We start from the raw sequence: 13,866 nt of genomic DNA, 5'->3' as shown, positions 1-13,866 counted from the left end.
AATTCATTCTGCCCCTTCCACTCTTCCTTCCTTCAAGCACAAAACACAGGCCAGAACTGGAGAACAGGAAGCCACAAAGGGTAATTTTCATCCTGCTTTAGTAAGACACATGAAGCCCTGAAGACAGAGAATCCCTCACCAAAGGTACTGCTTAAAAAACAAACCAGACTCTCCCAGCCCTGTCCACCTACAAATGCATGAGCTGGGGAAGTAAAGAACACTCATGGATATTGTGGCAGGTATGTGCAGCACTATTCCTGCAAATGATGTGTTAATACAGAACACACAATTAGTCAGGACCACCTGCAGGACAAAATATCTTTGGTAAGCCAAGAGACTGACCATTATTTCCAACAGCTCAGGGTATTGTGTTTTCTCTTGGCCTCACCCAACAGCAGACTGTATCTATAAACAATTTCTGATTATCTGTTTTCTCCCTGGCTAACCAAGGTCTGCAGCAACTTGGAAGAATGGCATGAAAACAAAGAAGAGAAAACAATGGCAAAAGAATGTGCAAATGAAACAGTAAAGGTTACAGGAAAGAATAAAGACAAAGAACAAGTAAGAAAAGAGGGATTTATTTTTCCTAAGAGAAGCAGCAGAATGAAGACTTGAGCTTAAACCTCTTCAGGACAAGGGATGACACAGCATCTAATTAGCTCTGCAGCAAGCACAAGTGTTTATTGCATGCACCAGAATTTCAAGGCCTATTTTCACACACCTGGTTGGTGGACCTTGAAGAGAAATACTTCTCATACACCCACAGTAATTTTTGTCACACCAGCTGCAAGGCTGAACTAGTTAGTTGTGTTAGTAGTTAGACAGAAAAGCTGCAAAAGCATTTGGTTCATCTGCCACAGAGATGAAGGAGAACCACAAAGCATCTATATAAAATAAAATTTAAAAACTCCAAGGCACACAGCTCAGTTGGATCATGACATTTACTGGTCCCCCAGTCAGTCATGGCTGGCACTAGATCAGGCCTGGACAGAATTTCAGTTACCCACAGTGAGAGTCCCAACAGGCTCCTCTCATCACACATTCCATGTTTAAGCTCTACAAGGAACTGCCTTGTCTTTATTCCAACAACAAAATATTTTTTTTAATATACTGATCCCAAATATCACCTTACCCCACAAGATTTCAAATATGGATGGAAGTAGAGATATACTGCAATTACTGTTTGCTTAAAATAAAAATCCCTGGTGCCCAAGTTGCAGCTGCTCCCTGCCCAGCCCACTCCCACCTCAGACCCTCACAGCCAGGGATGGCCCCAGTCACTGGCAGGGATCTGAAAGGAAGTGTTAGAAAAACCAAACTCACAAACAGGAATTGCACCCTCAATCGAAGGCAGAGCCCTGCTGCTTCCTACCTGGGAAATCAGAGCCAGTTCCCCACGGTGCCAGCTCTGATTTGCCTTGAGAATGCACCTCTGAGAGGATGGGTGTGCTGTTGGACAAAACTCACTTCTCTGAGGTTTTTCAGGTAACCAGGGCAATCAGCAGGATCTGATGGCACCTCTGCTGTGGTGCACTGCAAAATGTGCATTTTCACTGGAGACAGAAATAGCACCAGGACATCAGGAGCTACCCTGAACTGAGAGCCTGATCAATTCTGGCACTGCAATGATATTTACACTGAGAGGAGCTTTCAGTTGACAGGGTGTGCAGGGACAGAAATGGGGTAAAAACAGGCAGGCTTCATTTCCAGTTTGCCAGCTGCCAGTTAATTAATGGGCAGCCATGGCATCCAAAAGCCAGTTTGGGTACCAAACCCAAGATTCTGTCATTTAAAGCCAGAGAGTTTTGTATTACAAAACTTAAGTACTTAAGATATATAAACTTAAGTACTTAAGGGAAGTAAAGCCACTTTTTTTTCAAATCTAAATCCTGCAGCAGAATTACTACAATGAATGCCTATTACTGTTCCATTTATATGCAAAACAGAACAGTTAGAGAGTATTTTTTCAGAAATAACCATGAGAGATACAGAACAAATCCCATTTTAACTCATGACTGCTTGTACATAAACAAAGTACATAAACAACACACCCTGGGGAAAAGTGTTTTCCATTAGTACCTCAAGTTTTAAGTTCTCATGTTCAGCTCCAGTGTCTGACTTCTCTACTGAAAGGGAGAGAAATGAAAAGCCCCTTGCTCTGCCAAAGGAGTGAAGGCACTGAGCAGGTTCAGAACTGCTTCCCATTTGTCTCTGGACATTGAACTGACATCAACAAAGCAGAAATTTGTGTTCAAGAGTTCAGTCTGTGGTAAAGGACTGATCAAACCCATCTTCAGCACCAAGGCACTGCAGAAATCTCCTGTTAAATTTCTGCTCTTGTACCAAGATCAACCTTGGTGTTCTGCAAAAGCCAGGACAAGCAACAGCTGAAGCCATTTTTACTGCATGGATGGAAGTTCCAGGAGTATAATAATATGCTGAAAGAACTATGGATATGTATTTCATGCATCTAAACTGAGGCTTTAAATTATAACATTCCATGTAATACACAGTTAGATCACAGCTATTTGAACACAAAGTTTTGTAGAACTCCTCAAAATAACCTGCACTGAAAACACAGATTATACAACAACCTATTTTTAATGAAGGATTTACTTGGTGTGATAAAGCACAAGATGGAATATATTGCTTTAAGTGCAGGCACCTTCCTGAAAAAAGCACTCCCAGAAGCCAAAAAAACAGCTCCATGGTTTATTCACCTCCTGAGCAATGTACACCAGGCTAAATTGCTAGAAAATGCACATTTCACTGAGAGCTCTGAAGCCATTGCAAAGGTCTGCAGTGTGAGTGACTCTTTGGAACAGCAGGGCATGAAGAAAAGTCAGGATGCTCTGAGTTTAGGCTTTCCATCAATAATTACCATGACCATAATTTTACTGGCACATCCATAAAGCTGAAGGCCTGTTTAAACTGCAATATCTTTTAATTTTTACATCTGTTGCCATTATTAGCTGTCAGTTGCATTTGAAGTAGACACTTTGCTGAGATCTATTTTGAAGGATTTTACCTTGAATATTCTCTTCAGAAACATCCACATGCCAGACCCAGGACATATGGAAGAGAATGACACCATTAAATAACGGATGAACTGAAGATGGCCAAGATTCATCAGTCCCACAACAGAAAATAAACTGAATGCAGACTGAACATTTCATCCCTGCCCTGCCTCAACAGCTCGAGCCAAGCCAAGGAACCTCAGAAAGCCAGGACAGACCATGCTGCTGGAACACAGAGAATTCCACAGGGAAGGACAGGTCAGCCATCATCTGTCACATCCCAACAAAGACCACTGGAGACCACAGATTCCCTCTGGAAAGGAGAGCTTGAGGCACAATCCAGACCCCAGTTCTCACCCTACCCTCTAAGAGAGGCTACACTTGACACCTTCAACAAAACCTCTCTGAGTCACAAGCTAAAGCCACCTGAATGACTCTCTGAACCACACTCCCATCACACCTGAGCTTCCCACCTTCTGGGGATCATAGAAACAAACCTCCAAGAAGTGTTGGGGCTGCTCCCTAAATGCCACAATTTCACCAAGCTCCTCTGGGCTCCTGAGGAACTCGGAGAGGGCAGGTGATGGGGTGTGGGGACACCCCGGGAACTGAGTGCAAGTTTGACAATAAAACAAACCAAAACACACAACCCTGAGCCACAGACATTTCTTTACTGCTGAGAATGTGCACCACAGAACACCAGGCCTCCTACAAAGGCCAGTCCTTCCCCAGGCAAGGAGGAGCACCTGCTGGCCCTGGTTATTAATGGAAGAGCAGGGAGAAATGTGCCACGTTTTTCAAGTCAGGCTTCTGCTGTTTCCTTCTCACATCATTCTTGTGCAGCAGAAGCTGAATTAACAAACTGGGAAAAGCACAGGATTCAAGAGTCAGGGCTGTACCTGGAAAGTGCTTCTGGGATTGTAAGAATTGCAAATTGCCTATAAAAGTTTATTTTCATCATACAGCTCATGCACACCTTGGTGCAGGAAGTCCCTCCTTATCTTCCATAACCAAAGCCCAATAAAGAGATAATTTCAAACATATGTCTACTAGGAACACACTGCACATCTTCTGCATATCTAACCAAGGCTCTTAGGTCACAAAACAACTTTTTGCTCTCTCTCTCTCCCTCAAGAAATATTATGAACACACACAAGTCAGAAGGGAACTGGTTTAGAGAAGAAGACAAGACACATGTCCTTCACATCTGCAGGACTCGAAGGACAATTTCAGTTAAATGATAAAGCAATAAAAAGGCCAAGTCTTGACTGTTGGCAAAACAACAGAACATAAATTTAATCCTCCCTCCTCCCCTAATCTTTAGAGAGGTAAAAAAAAATACACACAAAAATAATTATCCTTTTTCCAGATGATCAAACTAAAACCACAATTTCTTAATCCTGCATTTTAACATTTTCAAATGCTACACTCCTCAGGTATTTCCCTCCCACCTACTTCCTCCAGGTGCAGAGCAGGATTCACCCTGAGCCAGCAGGTGGGATGGACATCTCGTGTCCCCTGAGCAAACAGGGAGGGGGCAATGCCAGGGACAGGGACTTTAAACCCCACAGAAGCAGGATGGGCTGGAAGGGACCTTAAATCCCACCCAGTGCCACCCTGCCATGGCAGGGCCACCTCCCACTGTGCCAGGTGCTCCAGCCCTGTCCAGCCTGGCCTTGGCACTGCCAGGGCTCCAGGGGCAGCCCCAGCTGCTCTGGGCACCCTGAGACAATTCCTGCCCAATATCCCATCCAGCCCTGCCCTCCGGCAGTGGGAAGCCCTTCCTCTTGTCCTGCCACTCCAGTTCCTAATGAAGTTCCAGTTCAGACTCTGGAAGGTGCTGTGAGGTCTCCACACACCCTTCTCCCCTCCAGAATGAGCATTCCCAGCCCTGCCAGCCCCCCTGCACAGGGAGGATGCTCCTCCATCCCCTCAGCAGCTTGGTGCCTCCTCTGACCTCTCCAGCTCCCTGCTGTGCTGGGGTCTCACCTGAGCAGGAAGGATCCCCCTTTCCTGCTGCCCAGGTTTGGGGATCAGCCCTGGATATGTTGAGTTTTCCCCCATCCATTTCTGCTCCATTCCCTGCCCATCCCCTCAGGACTCCACCAGGCACAGCCACCCCAGAACCCCCAGCAGAACCTCACCCGTGCAGCAGGAAAGCACTTAAAAGGTAACGGCAGCAGCACTAATGAATTTAACAGTAGGAACACATCCCTAATTTGTGCAATGAGCCTTCAGAGTAAGCAAAGTGGGCACAGGCTCCTCTGCAGATGAGGATTTACTGCACAGCAAATGGATCTGGCACTCAGGACATGCAGGTCCTGCCTTCTGCTGGTTTGCAGAACTCCCTGGGCAGCAGGTACAGGAGACTGCCACGGGGGCAGGCAGGGAAGGGCTCCCTCACCTCCAGTAAATGCAGGAATAAAGGTCACAACACCCAGGGGCTTGTGCTACAAACTCCTAAAGGAGATCCCATTTCCAGGGGTGGGAGAGGGAATCGGCCCCTTCACACAAATACCAACATCAAAGTCCCCAAGAGTAAAATGCAAAGTCAGGGCACCATCTCAACAATGAAAAAAGAGATAAAACAACCAAAAAAAACCCTTTAAAATCACAATATATGGAGATGGTTTTGCTTTTCTTTCATTGTGGAGTGCAAGTAATTCAGAGCATGACTCGAGAAGACAAAAAAGAACACAATGAACAGGTTTTTAAAACAGTCACTTAAACTTGCTCTTCTTAGTACTGAATGGAAGTAGCACCTTCACTGCTCTGGAGGGTGCAGAGGGGAAAGAGAAATTAAGATCCAAAGAGGAATAGGAATTATTTCCCTCTGACCATACAGTGAACACAGCATTAGCGTGTGCAGTGAAGCTACTGAATGAGTAAATTCTAATACAAATTGTCACTTTTACTTAGTAAGAACTGTCAGTCCTAAAATATTGATCCCTCTGGCATTAGGAAAATTGAGATTACTCCCATGCATTTGAATGAGCCAGATTTCAGCAACCACCCATCTCCCATGCTGGAAATCCCAGTGTTGTCATGTAAATGCCTGGAATTTTGGTGGTTTTCATTTAACCCTGCCCTTCTCTTTTCTTTTTGGTCCAATGGAAAAACTTATGACAAGAAATCCAGGGCCTGCCACAGACACAGAAGGAAGTTCATGGAAAATATTCATGTTCTGCAAGTCCAGGTGCTGCTACACCAAACAAAAATAAACAGATACAAGGAAAAGCTGACACCTACAAAATACCACCTGTTAGTCACCACAGAAGTGATCAAATGGAATTGTTGGACACACAGGCAACACTTTTTAAATAATGCTTCGATTTCCTAGAGGTAGGAATTTCTTGGACTATTTCTAGAGCTTGTTTCCCACTGCATTTCCTGCTCTGAGACACCTGATAAGAGACTCCTGTTATCTCCCAACGTTTTGCTGTCACCAGCCCAATATTACAGACTTTATGTCTCAAAACTCAGTTCTTGTCCAGCCCTTCTGCAGAGCTCGGCCAGTTTAAGCCTCCCCTCCTGCATTCCCATGCAGAAGCACCTTGGGAGGAAGAAATGGCTCCACTGCCAAGAGAGCCTGGGAGGGGCAGCCCCAGCCTCCCTGGATGGCTTCTGCACAATTCCCACGGCCAAGCTTTGTCCCAGGAGGCTGGAGCTGCTCCCAGCGAGGCACAGCAGCAGCAGCCAGCCTGCAAAGTGACTTGTGCTGCAAAGAGCCGCAGACCTGCTGCCTGCCAGAGCCCCCTCGGAGCCTGGGAAAACGTGGGATGTTTGTGGCCAGGGTGTTCAGGAGGACAGGATCCCTTCCAGGAGAAAAGGAGAAGCTGGTGTTTTCCTGCACTCCTGGCAGCAGAGGCTGTGCCACCCTCCTGCCCAGGGCAACCATGGCACGCTGCTGGGACAACTCCAACCCTACAGAAGAACTCGTGTTTCCCAGGATTACACCGCATTTGTGCCGCCTCCTGCCCGGATCTGAGATGCTGCTTCACCCTAAAAGTGGCTGGAGTTTTGCTCAGCATTTCACACCTCATCAAGTGACAGACTGAAGGCGTCACTCCATGGCATCATCCAAAACTTGGGGGTCACACAAGTTTGCCTTTTGAGTCAAACCCCAACCACGCACTGAAGTGCCACAATCTCCCTTTGAGGGAGCACTGACAATATTAATATTCCAGGAAGTTGCTGAACAGCCACTAACAACATAAAAGGAGTGATAAAAGACATGTGTCCACACACAGCTTAAACCTGGGGGAGAAAAGTGCTGCATATTTAGCATACCGATTATTTTAAATAATAACCTTGCTTAAATTTCACTTTTCTCTCATGAACTTGTAAAGTCCTTACAGGTCTAGAAAAAAACCCACTAAGACGAAGTATTGTCACCTGCAGATATAACCTAGACTGTTTGTAAGATACCATGATTTCTGGTCTCCCAAGCGCTTCTCACTATTGAAAGGCAGTGAAAAAAAGCAAACCCCAAACCCTGTTGTCTGATAAGTTATTCAGAGATACAGAAGAATCCCCCCGTACACACGGATATTTAAGAACCATGAAACTTCATCCCGTTCATTGCATACAAGGAGCAATCAGTACTAATTAACAACTGCAACAGCCTAGCTGGAAAACCAATATTCTGGAAACTAGCGTGTACCGAATAAGGAGGTTACCTAGGCAATGTCAGCCAAGGAACAGGGCAGTCACACCTCTGACTGTACAAAGGGGAACACACGCCGAGCCCGGGCTCGGGGCTGCTCCGGCACACCGCGATGCTGCCGGAGCCCCGCAAGCCCAGAGGCTGTGCCCATGTGCTCACCCTCTCCCAGCTCTGCCCACTGCCATCCCCGGGCTGGAAGGGCCGAGGAGGAGGAGGAGGAGGAGGAAGAGGATGCCCGGGAGCTGCGGCTCCGCTCCCCGGGGAGGACAGGGGCAGGAGCTGCTTGGCCGGGGCGGAGGGGCCGAGGAGGGCCGGGAGGGTTGGGGAGCGATGGACGGGAGGGAAGGGAAGCTGCGGAGCCCACGAGGCTCCCGGCGGGGCCGCCCCCATCCCGCCCCCGGCGGCTCCGGGAGCGCTCCCGGTTCGGCGCTGGGTGGGGGCTCGGGCTCGGCTCCCCCCGAGCTCTCACCTTTTCGAGAGGTCCATGAGGACCCCGGAAAAAAGCTTCTCTCCCAGCCGGAACGAGACCACCAGGGCGTCCTCGATGATGTGGTCCAGGGTGACCCGCACCTCGGAGCCGGGCAGCAGCGCGGGCACCTCCGCCTGCCCCGCGCCCGGGGCCGCGGGCACGGCCGGCTCGGGCTCCACCGCGGCGGCGGCGGCAGCATCCGGCTCCTCCTCCTCCGGCCGGGGCGGCTCCTCCCCGGGCCCCGCGGAGCCCCCGGCAGCCGGCGGGCAGGGCTGCGGCGGCTCCCGGGCCGGCTCGGGCGGCGGGCAGGGCTGCGGCGGCTCCGAGCAGCCCGGGCTGGGCGCTGCGCGGGGCTCGGCCCGCGGCGATTCCACCGCCGGGCTGCGCGGCGGCTCCTCCGTCCTTCCCGCGTCCGGCTCGCGAGTCCCGCCGGGGCTCCGGGCGCGCTGCACCGGCGGCGGCTCCTCGGCCTTGCCGCCGTCGGCCTCCTCGCCATCCGGCACCGCCGACTCCACGGCCTCGCTGACGGCGGGTAGAGGGTCCGCGCCGGCCTCGCTGCCCGGGATCGGCTCCATCTCGGGCTCGGCCTCGCCGGCCCCGCCGTCCCCCGGCACCGCCGCAGTCGCCGCCGCCTCCGCAGCCATGGCCGCCATTTTCTCCGCCGCCTCCCTCCAGCAGCGGGAGCGACGGCCACGGCCCGCGGGGAGGGAGAGCCCGCCCCCCGCGTCCGCAGGCGGCGTCGGATTGGCGGGCCTGCCGCGATGCTGCACTTCTATTGGACAGCGCAGCTGTCCATCCAGCCCCGCGGGAACTTCTCGTTGGCCAGCGGGGGCTTCATTCAGTGCAGAGCCGGGAAGGGGAAGAGGGGGCGTGGTTTAGTGCTTTATAGGCCACAGGGGAGGGGAGGGGTGGGGCTGGTGGGGCTGCTCCGCCATCTGATTGGTGGAGGGAGGCGTCGCTCCCGAGGGAGGCCGGTGATTGGCGGCGCCGAGTGTCTGTGGCGGGGCGGGAAGGGGGGCCGGGGAGCGCGCGGGGGAAGATGGCGAGGGCGGCCATGGGGGACGGGGCGCCCCTCAGAGGGGTCGGGTCGCTCCTCAGCGTGGTCAGGTCACCCCCCGTGGGATCGCCCTGGAGCGGCTCCCCGCGGGGCGCAGCCCGGCGCTGACACTGCCTTGTGCAGCGCGGGCAGGGGAGCGGCTGGTCCCCGTGCTGGGGAGCACTGAGGGGGTGACGCTGAGGAGAGGGGAGACCACCGAGTGTGGCAGGGACCCACAGGATCATGCAGTTCAACCCCTGCCCTGCACAGACACCCCAACAACCCCACCCTGGCATCCCTGGAGCGCTGTCCAAGCCCTCCTGGAGCTCTGGCAGCCTCGGGCTGTGCCCATCCCTGGGGAGCCTGGGCAGTGCCAGCACCTCTGGGATGAACCTTTCCCAAAATCCACCCTGAACTGCCCTGGCACAGCCCCAGCCCTTCCCTGGCTCCTGCCCCCGGTCACACGGATCAGTGTCTGACCCTGCTGGGGAAGGCAGAGGAACTGCTGCCTTTTGTGAGCTAAATCGGCATTTTCAAGCGTTAAGCGCCACGGATTAGGCCCATCAGGTGGCAATGCAGGGTCGGAAGGGGAGAAAAGCGCTGAGGGATTTCCTCCCGCGGCAAGCCGGGCCAGCCCGGGGCACGGCTCCGGCTGTGCCCTCAGGACATTCAGACCCCTCGGGATCCTGCCACAGCCACCCTCGGGCACGGAGGGAGGCCAGAAGGGCCCGGCCTTGGCTGCAGAGCACAGGGGTTTGTCTCGTGTGCTATTTCCATTCTGCGCTCAGGACACTCCGTCCCTCCCCTGTGCATGCTGAGCAGGGAGCGGGGCCGTAAATCCCGAGCCTACAAGAAATTCCCGACTAACACAGGAAGAAACTAAAACTCCTCAGCCCTGGAGCTGGTGGGATGCTCGGATCCAGCAGCTCAGCCCAGCAGGCTCTTTGTTATGTTAAGCTCGGGTTTATGTAAAGGATGGGCATCAAATGGAAGATTTCTCCCTGCGAGTCTTCTGCTGGAACGCACCTTTTCAGCAGGTGTTGCTCGTGGAAGACATTCAAATGCAAATTGTTGTGGTTTAGATCCCCTGGAGTCGCCAGCAATTCCTGTGCTCCGTAGGGAGCAGAGTGGGTGTATGGCTTGTTCTCTGCTTCACTGCAGTACCAGCAGATTATGTGCTTGACCCTACTGAGGGATCAAAATAAAACATAAACGGCTCCTTTGAATGCTGAAAGGTGCTGTGTGTGCTTTTAAAAAGAGGTAAATCAGGACATTTATGTCCCAGAATAATGCCACGCAGAAATATCGTACCATAGGTAACTCTAAAATTCACCTCACCAACACAGGCATGTGGCTGCACGATGGAACTCGTAAATTTAACAAAAAAACACTCACTATATATTTTTTTCCATCCCAAATACCTTAGGTCACCATTTAATTTCTATTTATTTCGAATCTAACCTGTAATCTCCTTTAGACAGGATTTGCCTTACAGAGACTGGTCTGCAGAGTGATTGCATAGTTGGAGTCTTTTTTTCTATCCTGGAACCTTTAGAAACTGCCAAAATAAAACTAATTAAGTTAATGAAACAGATTGCACTACCACACTCTCTGTAGATTAAAACAAGTCTCTCTGTGTTCAGCAAGTGGCAGGAAGGACAGAAATGGAGAGAAGAAACTATAAATTACAGAGAGGAACGGAGACAATCGGAGGGAATAAAACAATTAAAATGAAGGCAGGAAAAATGCCCAGCTCCATAAAGATGTGTTGCAGTGAATTTCTGGGATGGGCAGCTGGGGAAGCTGAGTTTGGGTGGAGAGAGTGAGGGGATGTGGGGAAGCAGCAGATCCAGCTGGAGCTGGTGCCTGGTACCCACGGGAAGGGAATTGTTTGTGTGGGACATGAGGAACCTCTAAACTCAGCATCAGTGAAAGTGATTTGTTCTGCCATGAAACTCCTCTCTGCAAGTGTGAACAGTGCCAGCGGGTCTGAGGACTTCAGCGAATAGCTGATGGGGTGGGGTGGGGACTTTTTAGGTGCTGGGCAGCCAGAGCATCACTCTGGGCATCCAGTTCCCTGGAAGTGCCGTGCCATGAAAGAGCCACCGGCCAGTGCAGGGCTTTAAGGAGCAATGCTCATAAATGTGCAGTGGCCAGGCTCCAGAGAAGCCAAACCCGTGACTGCAGCTTCCCTCAGCTCCCTGGAGCCAGGCTGTGCCAGCAGGCTCCACGAGGAGCTGGCCCAGGAATTGCCCCGTGGAGTTCGAGGTGCTGCTGGTGTGCAGGGCTGGAGAGGCCCAGCTTTCCTGAGCTGTCCTTGCTGCAGCTGATCCCTCTGAGCGGGCACACAGGGCTCTGGAGGAGATGTGGGTCTACAGGGACAGCAGATCCCTGTCCCGATACCTGCACTGGGTGGAGGAACCTTAGAGAGGAGGTTCTGAGCCTGCAGCTCCAGCAGCCCACTGAGGCTTTGGGGCTCCCCACGTCCCAGGATGAGGTTTGTATCCTGTATCTCACTGCAGCATTGCAGGCTCTGCTCAGGCACACAGAGCTCTGCTGCCCTGCTCAATCCCAGCTGCAGTCACGGTGGCTTCCTGAGCCTGCCACAGTGACAGCGGCTTCCTGTGACCCTGGGCAGGGCCACCAAACCCTCCCCGAGTCAGGTTTAGTGTTCACAGCTTTACACAGTGCTAATAAATCCAGCAGTCAGTGTTCTCCAGGCATGATCTGCTGGTGGGGAATGTTCAAGGCTTCTTAAGTTAAAAAGTGTAACCAGTGAAAACCACTGTATGTGAGCAATGCAGAGGGATACAGGAAAATAAACTAAATGTAAATCTGGGTCTTGGTTGTGTGCTGCAGACTCACTGCTCCTCTAACAGATTGGGAAAGTAATGTTCTTACAACAATTGTTAATTATATTTAAGCTGGATTGAAATGTGTTAGAAAATTATTACAGAAAGTTAGTTTGGGATGAGAAAATCATCAGTCCTCCCTGTAACATTGGTAACTGATTTCTGTGGCCCTGTGAACACGGAGCTCATTTTGTTGGGTTTAGGGATGAGCATTAAAGGATTTGGGAAACTTCACTGCAGTCTCACGTGCCCCAGAATTCTGCCCTGCAATCTGAAAAGTCAATTATGTGCTGCATTCCTTGTGAACAAGAGATGAAGTCAATGAGTGAGGCTTAATCTAATGTTCATATGGAGAATTGATTGAAAAGATTTCCAGAACTGGGATTGCTTTAAAAAGATGGTAATTGTGGGTGCCAATGTGAAGGACTGGCACTGTCTCACTGCTGAGATCTCACTTGGTGATTGTGAGGAAATGGAGTCTGAAGGCACTTCCTGCCTTATCTCCTGCTCTGACTGGGTCCTGCCTTCTTCTGCAGCCCCTGCAGCTGCAGCTGCTGGTGGCAGCCACACTGGATCCCCGTGGATTTCCCCATTCAGAGAAAATGGGCATCATCCCTGCAGCCAGCACAGATGGGGAGCCCAAACTCAGCTGTGGGCAAGGCTGCTTGGTAATTAATAGGGAATTTCTCATTAAAGTCTTCTGAGAAATTACGGAAGTCTCTTTAGCCATAAATATGTCAGAGCAACTTTTTTGTTCCTGGTGGTGTTTGTGAGGTTATTCCACATCTGCAGCCAAGCCCTGTTCACATCAAGAGTGCCCAGCTGCTGAGGTGTGACCTTTCCTCACTGTGGTCCCTGGAAATGCATCCTATTTCAATCAGGAACAGCAGGAAGGGTAGAGCACCTTAATTAGAGGAGTGGGAATCCTACACACGCTGTTCTCATCGGGGTTGGTTGCTGACAGAGCTCAAGGGGACAGGACAGTGGAGGAAATGGAATTGAGTGGGAATCATTTGGATCCTTTGTACTTGTGAGCTGGAGGAGCAGCTGCCAACTGCCTGTGTCACTGTGTCCTTCTCTTTGGCACTTCCGTGGAGCCTCAGCTCTGCTGGCTGTGAAAAATGGACAATAACATTTCATTCACACAAGAGTGATGTGGTTTAATTATAGTGAAGGTTTAAAAACAACTTGAGGATGAAGTGCTGTGTAAGTGCTGAATGTTACCCTTGACAATGACACAGGGACCAGAAGATTGGTCTTTCAGATGCATCAAGTTATTCCATAAATTACAAACTAATTTCTCTCCTTAAATGAAGACTTACTGAGACATTCAGCTTTCTTGCTAATTGTTTGACTTCAACAATTGGGTAGATTTCAGTAAATTGACTGGTGGAGACAAATGTGTTTTCCAGCTCGCCATTGTGTGACATCCAACAATTGGAATGGACTGGCTGCAGCCCAGAGCCAGGCACTGCAGGTGGTCCCCAAAAGAGAGCAAATTTGTGGTGGGATTTGCCAGGGAGATTTCCAAAGGGCCTGTACCAGGCTGTCCCTCCCGAGGGCAGCTTGCCTTCATGGTTTACCTGGGTAAAATCCCATCACGTCTGGAACAAAGCAGGCTGTGGCTCTGCTGCTGGAATCAATGCAGCACTGGGATTTGGGGTGGCAGGGTGGCTGATTGGCAGCTGCTCCACAAAGCCACGGCAGAGATGATTGACGTGAGAGATTTGATAAGGACCCGTGGTGAGCTGTGCAAAAAGACTGTAAATGTTGTTTGTCCAAGAGTTTTGGGGAGTGTAGAGCTGGACTGATGCAATCAGAATGGG

The 13,866-nt window shown here is 50.7% G+C and overlaps 1 protein-coding gene across 7 annotated transcripts in view; it reads right to left on the bottom strand.

Annotated features, from left to right (window-relative positions):
* PWWP2A (PWWP domain containing 2A) overlaps positions 1 to 8,861 on the bottom strand; it is a 29,664-nt gene extending 20,803 nt beyond the window's left edge. For 3 of the 7 annotated variants that reach the window (XM_064388243.1, XM_064388242.1, XM_064388244.1), the window contains exon 1: positions 8,153 to 8,861. In XM_064388243.1, coding sequence (XP_064244313.1) covers positions 8,153 to 8,805 — 653 coding nt within the window. In that variant the 5' untranslated portion in view covers positions 8,806 to 8,861. The remainder of the gene's footprint in view (positions 1 to 8,152) is intronic. The other 4 variants (XM_064388240.1, XM_064388245.1, XM_064388246.1 and 1 more) reach the window with 4 other exon arrangements.
* Positions 8,862 to 13,866: the final 5,005 nt, after the last annotated feature.

The sequence above is a fragment of the Passer domesticus genome, chromosome 13, assembly GCF_036417665.1.
Source record: "Passer domesticus isolate bPasDom1 chromosome 13, bPasDom1.hap1, whole genome shotgun sequence".
NCBI lineage: Eukaryota > Metazoa > Chordata > Aves > Passeriformes > Passeridae > Passer > Passer domesticus.
Note: the sequence above shows the minus strand (reverse complement) of the source record. Positions and strands in the feature narration are given on the sequence as shown.